Source organism: Cryptomeria japonica, chromosome 6 (assembly GCF_030272615.1).
Source record: "Cryptomeria japonica chromosome 6, Sugi_1.0, whole genome shotgun sequence".
NCBI lineage: Eukaryota > Viridiplantae > Streptophyta > Pinopsida > Cupressales > Cupressaceae > Cryptomeria > Cryptomeria japonica.
The window spans coordinates 428,524,835-428,537,746 of NC_081410.1; the positions used below are offsets into that span (position 1 = coordinate 428,524,835).

Below are 12,912 nucleotides of genomic sequence, written 5' to 3' on the forward strand. Positions count from 1 at the left end.
CCGTACACACCCCAAAAATGAAAAAATTAAATTTAATGCAATGAGACCACGTGCTTTGTATCAGAAAAGCAATCCACGTTAAGCACATGATATTTAGCCTTTTAAAAACATTTTCCAACACTTGTTGTGAAAGCACGCAATCGACAAAATGTGACGGAAAAAGAAAACGTCCAGCTGTCTAAATTGACTGGGCAGCATTTTCCCTAGATTCGCTTTTCACGCGTCGGAGAAGGCGGCCAATTAAAATATTCGCAATTTTGTATTATTAAAATCCCGAATCCAAAAAAGAAACGTGCCAGACCGTTACTCTAGCTCGAAACTCTCGCTAATCAATGGCGGCCACGAAAGTTCACCGCAATTCGACAGAAATGAAGTCCAAATTCAAATAAATTGAGAAGTCTGTCTTATTCGTCGGCGGGGAAGAACAGTGATGCACAGACCAAGGCGAAATAAAAACGGGAAAGGAAAGAACTTGGATGTAATTCACAAGAGTTGAATGATAGCCCGGGATTTCTGGCGTGTGATGAAATTAGGATTTTGTGCCGGAAACCCACCTGCTTTTTAAGGATTCTTGGGGTACTGAGATGAAATGATAGAAGATCCTCACGGAGCACCACGGAGACGATCGGTTTTGCTGTTTTCGAGGTAATTGAGTGCTGAACAGGGGGAAAAGTGTGACTTGGGGCTTCAAATTCAACGAGTATTCAGTGGTGAGGTGCGACTTTTTGGCCCTTAAAGCTCGTCAGGTCGTGCTCGCAATCAGCTACTCTCAGGTTCTATTATTTTCCTGTTTCAGGGTACTTTTTTTATTGATTTGTTTTAAAAGAAGTGATCTCAATCAACTATTCCGGGGAGTGGTGTAGAATCTGGTTCTCAGAATAAGAGAAAGTGTGGTGAATTGAAAACCTCATGTTATTGTAGGGGTTTTGAGCAGTGCTGGTGAATTCCGTCAATATTGTGAGGGTTTTGAAGTTCTGTGCCTATGCAAGGTGATTGTGTTTACAGCAGGGGGAGTGAGCAGTGAAAATTTTGCATTTGGCGGCAGTTCAAAACTGTAGAACAATTGAGAGGTTCAGCCTTGCACCATAATTTTAATAAATTTGGAGATTTGAGGATTTTTTTGATTTTTTTTTGGACTTTCATACAGTACTCTGGGGCTCCTTCTTTGCCTGTTTTGAGGGTTGTTTCTTTAGAAGAATCAGTGTTCGTTGTTATATGCGATCCAATCAGGGTTTCCGCTTGGGCAAAACACCTGAATGGTCGAAAACCTTGAATTTGTGAAGAATTCATCTTTGTAGAGAACCTGAAAGTTTCTGGTTTACAAGGGGAGCTCACTTTTCAATGTCAAGAATCAAATGAAAGATCAAACACGGTCTGGTTACATGATTTTCCTGTTTTGAAATCAGTGTTTGGTGTCATATTCAATGCAATTGCGTTTATGGCGGGGCAAAATATTTGGAACAATGAGAGTTTTGCAAGCAATTCACTAGTTGAGGCATTTATGGCCTCTTCTTCATCTTCTTCTGCCTCCAATTTACAGATGGATCCAAATTTGAACCAGGAGACATTGCAGCAGCGACTGCAGATTCTGGTTGAGACTGCCTCAATTGTGTGGACATATGCAATATTCTGGCAGGTTTCTTATGATGCTAGTGGTGCCCCTCAGCTGTGCTGGGGCGATGGGTACTATAAGGGGCCAAAGAATGCAGAAGAGGACGAGCAACTCAGAATGCGCAGCCGTATGACTGTGAGTCCAGATGATCAGGAGCTTAGGAAGAAGGTTTTGAGAGATTTGCATTCCATGATCAGTGGGGCTGATGAGCCGAATCAGCAGGATGAAGAAGTTACTGATCCGGAATGGTTTTATTTGGTTTCTATGATGCAGTCCTTTCCATTAGGGTTTGGAGTACCTGGATTTACATTTTCTAGAGGAGGTCATGTTTGGTTAGCTGGAGCGGAGAGACTGCATACAGCAAACTGTGAAAGGGCAAAACAAGCCCAACAGCTGGGGATTCAAACCTTGGTTTGCATTCCAATTCAGGGTGGAGTAGTGGAGTTTGGATCCATGGAACTCATTGCCGAGAACTGGTTATTTCTCCAGCAGGTTAACCGTTCATTTAACCTTAACTTCAACCAGTCTAATGCTAATCCTGTTCAAAATCCGTCATTGTGGTTAGATGAACCACTGAGTTTAACACAAGGTAATGCCTTTCAGTCTGCACAGTATATCGAACCAGCCAAAACAGTAGTTAATAATGTTGAAGTCCAGTCTTTGAACTCTGCATTTCCTCTGGAATCGGCATTTACAGATTTCAGTTCAGTCACAGAGAGACAGAAATTTTCTTCATTTGGGGACCAGATGGGTTTGTCTGTTAGAGGCGACCAGCCATCATTGCACCATCAAGCTCAAAAGACTGAGATCATTGAAGCACCAACAATCCACATTATGGAAGCAACAAATGGTATGGAAGAAAATGGTAGTGTTGTGGGCTTCAATGCATTGAAGCCTATGAGAACTGTAGATACCACTTGTTTGCCAAAACAAAATATCAGTCTGGGGATATTCAATAACACCGAAAAGAATTCATCAAAGCGAATCGAGGATAACCTTAGTTTTCCATCTAATCCTTCTGGAATAGCTGTGGGCAGTTTCCGTTCCAGTATTGAATCGGAGCTTTCTGATGTAGAGCCCTCTGCATCAATTAAAGAATCAGAGTCTATTGTAGTGGAGAAAAAGCCACGGAAACGTGGGAGGAAGCCTGCAAATGGTCGTGAAGAGCCACTGAATCATGTGGAGGCTGAGCGGCAAAGGCGAGAGAAACTAAACCAGAAATTCTATGAGCTTCGTGCTGTAGTTCCAAATGTCTCAAAGATGGATAAGGCTTCTCTGCTTGCAGATGCTGTTTCATATATCAATGATCTTAGCTCCAGACAACAAAGATTGGAGGTTGAAAGGGATGAATTACAAAGTCAAGTTGATGCAACAAAAAAGGAATTGCTGGTATGTTCTTCCAAGTTTGGAACTAAAGAACCACCAAGCTATACAAATATTGATCTAAAGGGTTCTAGTGTGGGGAAATTTCCGGGCTTGGAATCAGAAGTTCGCATTCTTGGCCAAGAAGCAATGATAAAAATTCAGTGTGTGAAATACAATCATCCTGTTGCTAGATTGATGACTGCACTGCAAGAACTTGATATGGAAGTCCTCCATGCAAGTGTTTCTACTGTAAAAGACTCTTTGATGATTCAAACAGTTATTGCTAAAATGTCTAGAGTTTTGTACACAGAACAACAACTTAATGGCCTGCTTTGTAAGAAAGTAGCTGATCTGAAGTAGGCAATGAAACTATGTTCTATATTGATCAGGACATGCCTTCTGATTGTTGGGCTTCAATTTTCTTAACGTGACATGAAGTGATGCTGATTTTCTCTAATGGTATGATTTATTTAAAGCCTCTTGAGCAGACTTCAAGCCTTAAAATGAAGTAAAAGGCAAGGGTTTGCATACTCTAAAGACTAACATAGCTTAATGTTGCTTATCTAATGAAGCAACCTATTTTAGCATGTAAATTGTTCAAAATTGGCAAACTGCACTTTTAAAAAAGAATTGCAGCATTTGCATCAGCAGAAACAAGTGCAAAAAGGTTTATCCCAAGAAATTATCTCCCACTTTTAATACAGGCCAAGCGCAGCTTCAGATGTTCTGACAGAAAGTTTGATCAAGCTGCTATGCAATGAAAGCAGTAGCATTCTGAACACAATCAAATAGTGAAAACAGTTTTGTTTTAGCTTGATTTTTATGAAGCTGGTACTTGCAATTTTCTCAATGCATTATTATTATGATTCATTGACATTATTTTCATTGCTGAAGATGGATGATTTGTATTTACAATTTCAATGTTAATTTTTTTTAACTCTTTGGCCAATATGTCTTGCACTTCATTATTGTCAGTTGTCTCACTGTCTTTATAGTCACAGATGATTTGCATTTGCTAGTGTATGTTCTTATCGTTAAATAGACAAGGTTTCTATTTTATTTGCATTATTTTTTAAACATAAGGTAACTCAGCAATTAACTGGTTGATTTACAGGTTATGAATGGCTGCAACATTATTGGAGTAAAATTTGCACCAGTTTGTACTTATTTAAGGTATTCGTTTCTTTTATCTGTAATTATGTTTTCAGAAAAAGTTTGCGTTTTCTTTGAAGTATTTTCAGGACCATTCCTTTTTTTAAGCATATTTATCATTTCATTGTATAGCTTAGTCTGAATCATGTATATATTATTATATACCTGGTATGTGACATCTTCTGCAGTGTATTTATATCTGAAACATTTGAGCAAGGGTTGTTGAAAGGTGGGTTAAAACTGATTTCCTGATTGTGGAAATGTTCTGACTTTGTTTTATTAAACCTTGCATGCTGCCACAGTTTTTTATTCTTACTAATAAGTTTCAGCTTTCCTGAATAAAAATTCTGAATCAGCATAAACAAATCCTGAAATATTTTTACTGAATGAAAAGCAACATTCAAATGTCTTTCACCAGTAAGTTGTATGGTAAAAACTAAAATATGACAGAAGTGTGTTAATTTGACAAATGCCTTAATCATTTATAGAAGGGAACAAGGTTCTCCCATTTTTGCAAAATTTGTTCAAGTACTGGAAATCAGGGTTTTGCATGCAGATGTTAACACTATGGTTGTAGGCTTGCAGTAATCTAAGTAACCATGTGCTTCTGCCACAACCTTCCCTCACCATGAACCGACATCACCAAACACAGATCCAGTTTGTTGTGCCTAACCTTAAGTTAAGAAGGTGGATGCACACTCGAATTCACACCCCATGTCACATATGAACAATGACTAGAAGCAGTCCTCAACTAATCTTTGTGATATTCAGTCAAAACAGCCTAACTTGCATGCTTCTGCAGCTACACTTATCATCTTATAATTCGATGATGACAAGAAAGAAACTTCTGCTTAGGAGCTGAATGGTGGAGCTATGGGAGTGGCATTGCTCTTCTTGCAATTCACCATAATGGTCTGATAGTTGATGTAGATGCACTTGGGGCAGAGAGATATGGCAACTACTTCTAGTCCTTTATTATGATGTATTTTGAACCTATATATCATTATACACACACATGGACATATGCTGTACATACTTTTCCATGATGTTTCATTTCTAGGTTTTCCTGGAAAACTGGTATTATCCCTACTCATTTCCCTTTCCTAGTAAATTCAGCTGCAAATCTATGTTCCACGTACATATCCACCCCCTTGGTTGATTTCATCTTTGCATACTGTTTTCCTATTCAAATATCATTTCCATGATTGTAGTCGCATTTTGTGTTCTTGCATTTTCTCATCTTTTGCAATAGGGAGCTTTGGAACATGTGTAAAGATTACTACAACATATTGAATATTCATTTTAATTGGAGTACCAATACCATATTCATCATTTTGGTTCATAATTTTATAAATCATAGTCTGTGTACACAATAACATAAACAAAAATGTAGAACTGATTTTATTTTAATTATACAAATTTGTTCATGGCCTTCTCCATTCTTTTCTCTAGTTTCATGAAGCCTATTCTTCAGAACATGGTGACATCTCTTTAATCCCAGGGAAATGAATATTCTATAGTTCCAACTTAGTTATTGGTTGCACATGTTTGACCTCATTGTCTGAAAGAATCACTCACATTACTTGTGCCCTTAATTTCATCATTTTCTATATAGGAGGTACATACCAGTTTCTTCACTCTTGTACCAAACATGTGTTCACTTCTGCTAGCTCATTTTCCTCTTCTCTTGAAGGGAGAACCATTTATTAAGAAAGTAGTGTACTTAGTTTGTGCAACACAAAATTTTCATGAGCGATGTGACACCACTGATTCAGGGAAAAATATAGATACAATTCCCTTTCTCTTCAGTAAGAAAGAGCAGGAAAAAGAGTGAAACTCCTTGATGACCATAAAGGTTCAGGCTTAAGTCTTAACAGATTTTCATTCCAAGGATTTTAGACAGCATTCAATGAGATTGATAGTGTTTCCTCTGCTACTTGGTGAATGCTATATATACCAAGGAACTACCATAGCATTGGTCCTAAGGCACATCTAATCCACGGTAAGAATCAATCTGATATTCTAATCTTGAAAAGAAACCAATTAGTTGCACTCATTCTTTCTTAGAAAATATCCATGTGAATAGCATAGGCATGATGGAATGATCTTAGACATTGGGCCCATTTAGAAGAACAATAATACCAAGAAACCAATTTCAAAACTTTGTACTGTCAGAAGCCTTTCACTACTAAGCTTTGATATGTGAGCAGATGAAGATTTTTCTAAGCATTTTGTATATTAAGTTTTTAACCAAACGTGGGAATTCATTAAGGAATAAGATGTTACTTTCCAATTCCACTTTTATCTTAATAGTTTTGTTTTCTCAGAATCTTTCTCTTCAACATTCAAAATGTTTTTGGCTGCAGACCCATTAAAACGTAAGGCATACCTTCTAAAATCCTTTCAGGTAAGCTTAACCCATGGAATTGCTTGGAAAACAGTGATAAATGAACAACCACCAGCCATGCTTTGAACATCCTAATAAATAAGGGAAGTGCTTGAATACTGATCTTACTAGCTCACAAGAAAATCAAGAATTTTTCAGGTTTGAATCCCTCTGTGCGATAGATTCAATGATATTTCTGTGCTCTTCGAGTCCACATTATTGTGGGGTATTGCTAATGGATATGATGTCTTGTCACTGCCAAATTTAGTAATATTTTTCCTACAATGGGCATCAATAATTTCAACACTCCTTGAATTTCACCATTTTATGATTGAATTGAAGAAGGGACCATAATCTTACCACCAGTGTTAGATGAATAACCACCAGCCAAGCTTTGAACGTCCTATTAAACTAAGCTGCCAATTCAGGTATGGGTGCGGGTAATGTGTGTGTGTCTATATGTATATGTTCAAACTTTAAAGTTATAAAATATAACTATAACTGTATAACTAGAAAAAAGAGTGATGCTTAGAAATCCATAATTGCCATTAAATAAAATTTTTAAATACCTTAAAATATCATATTCATAATTTGCAAAAGTGATTATATTCAAGTCTCAAAATGTCATTACACAATGAAAATTCAAATTACAATCCATAATCATCTTCATTAGAAGCATAGTTGAAAAACTCTGCAAGTACTTGCAAGACTCGCGAGTACTCGCGGGTCATTTGCTCAGCCGAGTCACTTGCGGAAAGACTCGCAAACATAAAAACCCAACGTATTTAAATGTAAAATTAATACTATGAGACATGAATTTTTAATACTATGATGTTAAATTAATACTATTATGACTTAAATAGTTTTCTATTAATATATGTTTATTCTAATATAGTTAAAAAATAAATTTAATGACAGTAAATTTATATAAATGTGTGTTTGAAGAATATTAAAAAAAAAAAACTTTCAAATGTTCAATAAAGTTGCCGAGCTTTTCCCCATGTTTTTGCGAGTCCTAAGTTTTTTAAATATTTTGTGCTTGCCGAGTCATTGCCGAGTCCGAGTTTTTCAACTATGAGTAGAAGCATCAAGGTCAACATTTGGTTCAACTTCATTTGAACCACAACCCATTACATTCCCACTCCCACTAGCTACATATAAGGGCAAGAGCTGTCTCATCTATAGAGACTTGGGCAAGTTGTGCAAGTGTAGCATCTAAATCAGAAGCCTTCAAAACAAGCTAGGAGGAAAAAAATGGTGAGAATGCAAGTTTTGTGTTGAAAAAATGAGGTGAAATGACATAAAGAAGGAAAGGTAAGGTGAAATTAAGGTTGGGGTGCATTTTTAATTTTTAAGTGTTGTTTTTTACTTGTGGGGCCCTTTTTTGGAGGAAATGCCTGGGTTCGAACTTGGGCGAACTTAGGGCTGAACCCGAACCAAACCCATACCCAGACTCAAACCCATGAATCCAGTATTGTAGCTAATAAATAAGGGAAGTGCTTGAATACTGATCTTACCAGATGACAAGAAAATCAAGAATTTTTCAGGTTTGGATCCCTCTGTACTATAGATTCAATGATATGTCTATGCTCTTCAAGTCCACATTATTGTGGAGTATTACTAATGGATACGGTGTCTTGTCACTGCCAAATTCAGTAAGATTCTTCCTACAATGGCCCTCAATAATTTCAGCATTCCTTGAATTTCACCATATTATGATTGAATTGAAGAAGGGACCATAATCTAGAACAGATGATCAAATTTTTAATAGGTAGCTAGCTAAGCTGGAGATTTGCAAACTGGACAATAAATGCTCGATTTCTTTTCTTTAACCCAGGTACTTGATAAACTATAATCAAGGAATCAATACTTGAAGATTGTCAAGAAATAGAACTAAGAAGTTTGTATGTCTTCTAAGTAATGATTGACTCTCACATCTTCATTATTTCTTTAAAAAAGCGGATTCAACTTGCTATATCCAAAATTTTCAATCGGTTCAGCAGTAAGTGAACCATAAAAATCATTGATATGCTACTGTTAATTCTCTCTCCCTTTGTAAACATTGTAAGTACAACTAGACTTTGGTTATCTATAAAGAATTTAGTAATTTTACAAAATACTCCAGCCACAAAGAAAGAATGTGTGTGCAAACACACTTGAATGCACCCAATCATTCAGTTGAACCAGTGAAATTCAAACTATAGACAGTGAAGTTGTTGCCCATTTGGTACAACCCAAGACCAATTGGGACTTTGTCATCACAACAAAGTAGCCAGAAACTCATGTGTCCCTCCCTAGGTGCGCGTACCCCTGTATCCAAAACGGATACGTATCTGATACAGCCCGGATACACGTCAGATACTGTACCCATGCTCAAAAAAACTTGATTTCCAACTGAGCCAAATACTATGTTATTCGATTTTTTCAAAATTTGACGTAAATCGTCTTAAATTTAATTTTAAAAAACTTCATTCATGCAATTTGTATAAACTATAAACAAATTCTACACCAAATGAGAAAGATAAATGAAATGATTTTCTATTTCAGCAACCCATTTTTTTGGGTTATCTTCCAATGCAACTCTACTATTTTTGCATTTTGTAAATTTTTAAATCAACTTATAACTATTTCTGTAGCAATTATGTGTCTATATCACTTTTGAAGTAATGAAAAAGCTCCTCTAATAACTTAGATTTTTTTGTTAAATATATGTGTGTGTTTTTTATGAATATTGTATCCAGCCATATCCATATTGGGGGTCTTAAAAAATGGCCGTATCCGTATCCAATACCGTATCTGTGTCCATGCAACTTTGCATCACAATTTAGGATCCCACTTTGAATCTTTGAAATGAACATATGGTGGTCATAGGATCTAGCAGAAAAAGAAAAATATTTCATCTTCGGGTGTTAGAAAAAGGACTGCCATGATTTTTCTTTAATGCAACTAAAAAGGAATAATCACTACAGTTTTGTCAAATCATCATGGCTATGTAATATGGCATTCTATGCTATATGAATATTAAATAATGCTATATTGATCACGTATGGGTTTGTGGGCTGAGGGGCCAGCCCTCACCTAAATTCAATTGAAAATAATTTTTTTTCCTTTGTATTGTGCTTGTACTTTAATTTTGAGAATCCAAACCTACTGTATGTTCTCTAGGATTGTTTTATTGTTTAATTTGAGGCTTTTTAACTGTGATCTGTGGTTCAATAGTAAATCTTAAGGATGTTACAGTTGGAAGTTATGGCCTCATTCTCTGATACTGCACACTTCTTCCAGACTACCCAGATAATTTTAAAAATATTCTGACCTTGATATAGAATGTATCTTCCTTCTCAGACACTTGATGGATTTTGCATGATAATGGAGGGTTGTAGCCATTCTCCAAATAATTACTCATTATTTCATCGGATAAGTCATTCCTCTTACACATTCAGTTGGAAGCTCCAAAACATTCACCTAAATCTTCCATAAGGATAAAAATCCTTTTGTATTTGCTGAATGTCCTTAGTTTCTAGATGACTTGTGGGACATTTCAGAGCAGAGAGAGGGAGGAATTTTTTTTGGAATCGAAGCCATTAAAAGCACATTCCAAATTCGAAGTATAAAGTTTAAAATATTATGAATTTTGTAAGTCAAAAGATATGTGATATTCAAAGGAACACATGAAATGCAATTAGAAAATTAAGAACGGAACCAATTGAAGCAAAAATATTGCAAAATTGTTTTAAAACGATCACTGTAAACTAGTGAAGCATTTTTGCAATTCTGATCAAATTACAGTTCAGGCTTGATTTGGCAATTTTTTTATGGTAATTGATTTGTCTTTTAGTCCATTATGCTAAATCAATGGCTCTTAGTTCGTTTTATTGCAAGTCAGGGCTTGAAAGAATTTATGAAATCTGATGTGTGCTCTACCTATGTGAAAGTAGCATCGTCAATTCCATGACTTGTAATATTGCCTTTTTAATGGTTACACTTAATTTTTAATTCATTCATAATAACTGAGGGCAGCTAGAGCAGCATTCCTAGAACTAGGCCACATTATATAATATCATTGTTTGGGAGTCAGCTGGTGCTGTATTGATCAATCTTCATGCCCCATCCTTTATGAGAAATGGTTCACAAGAACTCCACTATTATGAGATTGAATAGTATGCCATTCTGATGCCTCATTGGTGTCCATAATGTGGGTATATTCTACTGTAGTTCCTTTATTTAATACAGTTTTTGGGGAGCCATATCCCCGTGTCTGGATTGGTAATGCTCTTGATGAATTGTGTCTTTGATTTTCAGATAACATAACTAGTGATCTGTTCTGATGTCTCTTTGGTGTTGATCATGCAGGCATTATGTACTACAATTGCCAGATGCTCCAAGCTTTGGTGTACACTGGCTGCAATAAACTAACTGATAACCTTCTATAAATAATTTACACAATTTTGAATTGAGCACTTGGCTTGTAGGCTGGGTTCTAAATCTCGTTCATTGCTGTGATGACTCTAAAATTCAGATTCCAAAAGTTGTCACCTGAGAATCAGAAGCAACTAAAACAGATGCAACATCATAAATAAACTAAAGCATAGAATGTTTGTCTAATGTAATTTGTTGTGTCATACACTCTTTCTTTAACTCCTATTGATGTAACTCAAAGATAATTTACTATTATTCAAATGGTAATGCTTTTGGTGGAATTCGCTTTTTTTGATTCTGACAAAACTATTAATTTGTCCTTAATAACTTGGTAGTCATTTGGAGGTCAAAATTGCATAAAGGAAACTGAATTGGCAATAATTTTTGTAGTCATTTGAAGGATCGAAGGTGCACTAAGGAAATTGAAAGATATCTGACATGATTTTTCATAATTCTGAATTCATTGCGTATGGTGGTGAATAAAGTTGCTGCCGCGTATCAATCAATAGGCTTGGAATTGATTGGGATGACTAAATGGATGGACATTGTGCGTGTTTGGGAATTCTGGGAGGGAAAATCAGGGTATCTTCCAACATTTATGATTTTACAAAACCATCTTGCCTCATCTCCAATCAATTTAGGATCAGCATATCTTTAAAACAAAACACTCGCATAGATTATGAAGAAAATAAGTATTGTTTAAAAACAAAACACATGCATAGACAATGAAGTAAATAAGTATTGTGTAAGGCTCCACTTGTTTAGACTTGGGGTGTGATTTGTTCCACGCACATTTTTTCCGTGGTAGAAAGTATTTGTTAAAAGCTTTATAAGTCACATAAATATCTATTTAAAAAAAAAAATGTGACAGGAATAATGATTAGCATTTTAAATGTTTTCTATATTGAAAACATAAATAATTAATGCATCATAAACTTATATAGCATTTCAATTACAAATTGTCAAGACTATGTGCATTCTCTATTTACATCTTATATTTTATTATATTTTCTATATGAACTCTAAATGAATCATATGTAGTATGTTTGAATGACGACAAAACTTTTTATGTTATCTAAATTAATTAATTAATATAATCAATAAACATAATTAGTGTAGAGAACAAGATTTATATGTTAAATATTCAAATATTGAATAATTAAATGTTATCTTAAAGGAATAAATGAAAGGGGTAAGCACTTGACTCTAAGATGATGGAGGAGAGAGATATTTGATGTTGCACAAAATCCCATTCATCTTGGGAATATTGTGATGAAGCAATAATTGCATAAAAATGTGGATTGTACTTGAGTTATTAAGTGAAATTGTGATCATAGATCGTGTGGTGTAAATGGAGTCTTAGAAGACTTGCTTGGTGTGCTTAAGCATGTTCTCCAATTCAATATGGGATTTGACTTCTAGATGTAATGTAGCTTTTTACTCCCTCAATTGTGACTAGAGTTAGTCATGTAGTGCATGTAGAGTGTACCTTCTAAATTTGATGTTTTTATTTTTAATTTAATTTAAATATATTATTATTATAAATGACTTGTCCAATTGTCTATAAGGATCAACATTTATTTATTAATTCTTCTAATGAGTAGTCTACTCATGAGTAGTCTACTCACCAATATTGTTATCTACTTATCTTTTGACCTTTATTCATGTTGGATTTATTGTTGAAATTGAGTTCATATTTAAGCCTTATTATTAGAATTGATAATTCTTCATCTATAACGTTCTCTTATTATTATGGTGGTTATATTCAAATGTTTCGATTAATGTTTATGTATCATAAATATTGTTTTCTATTATGTTTATGATGGGTTGTACAAGGGAGTAGATTGTAAAGAATGTACTAGTTCTTGATGGCTATGTTAAGTTTGAAATTCCTTATTCCCTGTGAAAATGTAAGTGGATACTTTGTGAAGTGTTTGAAAACTTTTGAATTGCATTCTATGTATATGGATCCTTTGTT

The 12,912-nt window shown here is 35.2% G+C and overlaps 1 protein-coding gene across 3 annotated transcripts; it reads left to right on the plus strand.

The window, feature by feature from the left end:
• Nucleotides 1-301: 301 nt before the first annotated feature.
• LOC131047476 (transcription factor MYC2) lies at nucleotides 302-11,215 on the plus strand. 3 transcript variants are annotated; one of them, XM_057981383.2, is made up of 4 exons: nucleotides 302-773; nucleotides 922-3,436; nucleotides 4,092-4,150; nucleotides 10,869-11,215. In XM_057981383.2, the coding sequence occupies exon 2, from the start codon at nucleotides 1,439-1,441 to the stop codon at nucleotides 3,335-3,337; it is 1,899 nt and encodes a 632-aa protein (XP_057837366.2). In that variant the 5' UTR covers nucleotides 302-773; nucleotides 922-1,438; the 3' UTR covers nucleotides 3,338-3,436; nucleotides 4,092-4,150; nucleotides 10,869-11,215. The 3 variants fall into 3 exon arrangements, with proteins under 3 accessions (XP_057837366.2, XP_057837365.2, XP_059063370.1); XM_057981382.2 differs by having other exon boundaries at nucleotides 302-3,808; XM_059207387.1 differs by having other exon boundaries at nucleotides 302-3,436.
• Nucleotides 11,216-12,912: the final 1,697 nt, after the last annotated feature.

Bases quoted from the DNA above. Each gene is read 5' to 3' on its own strand.
- LOC131047476 (XM_057981382.2), top strand. From the start codon at position 1,439: ATGGCGGGGCAAAATATTTGGAACAATGAGAGTTTTGCAAGCAATTCA.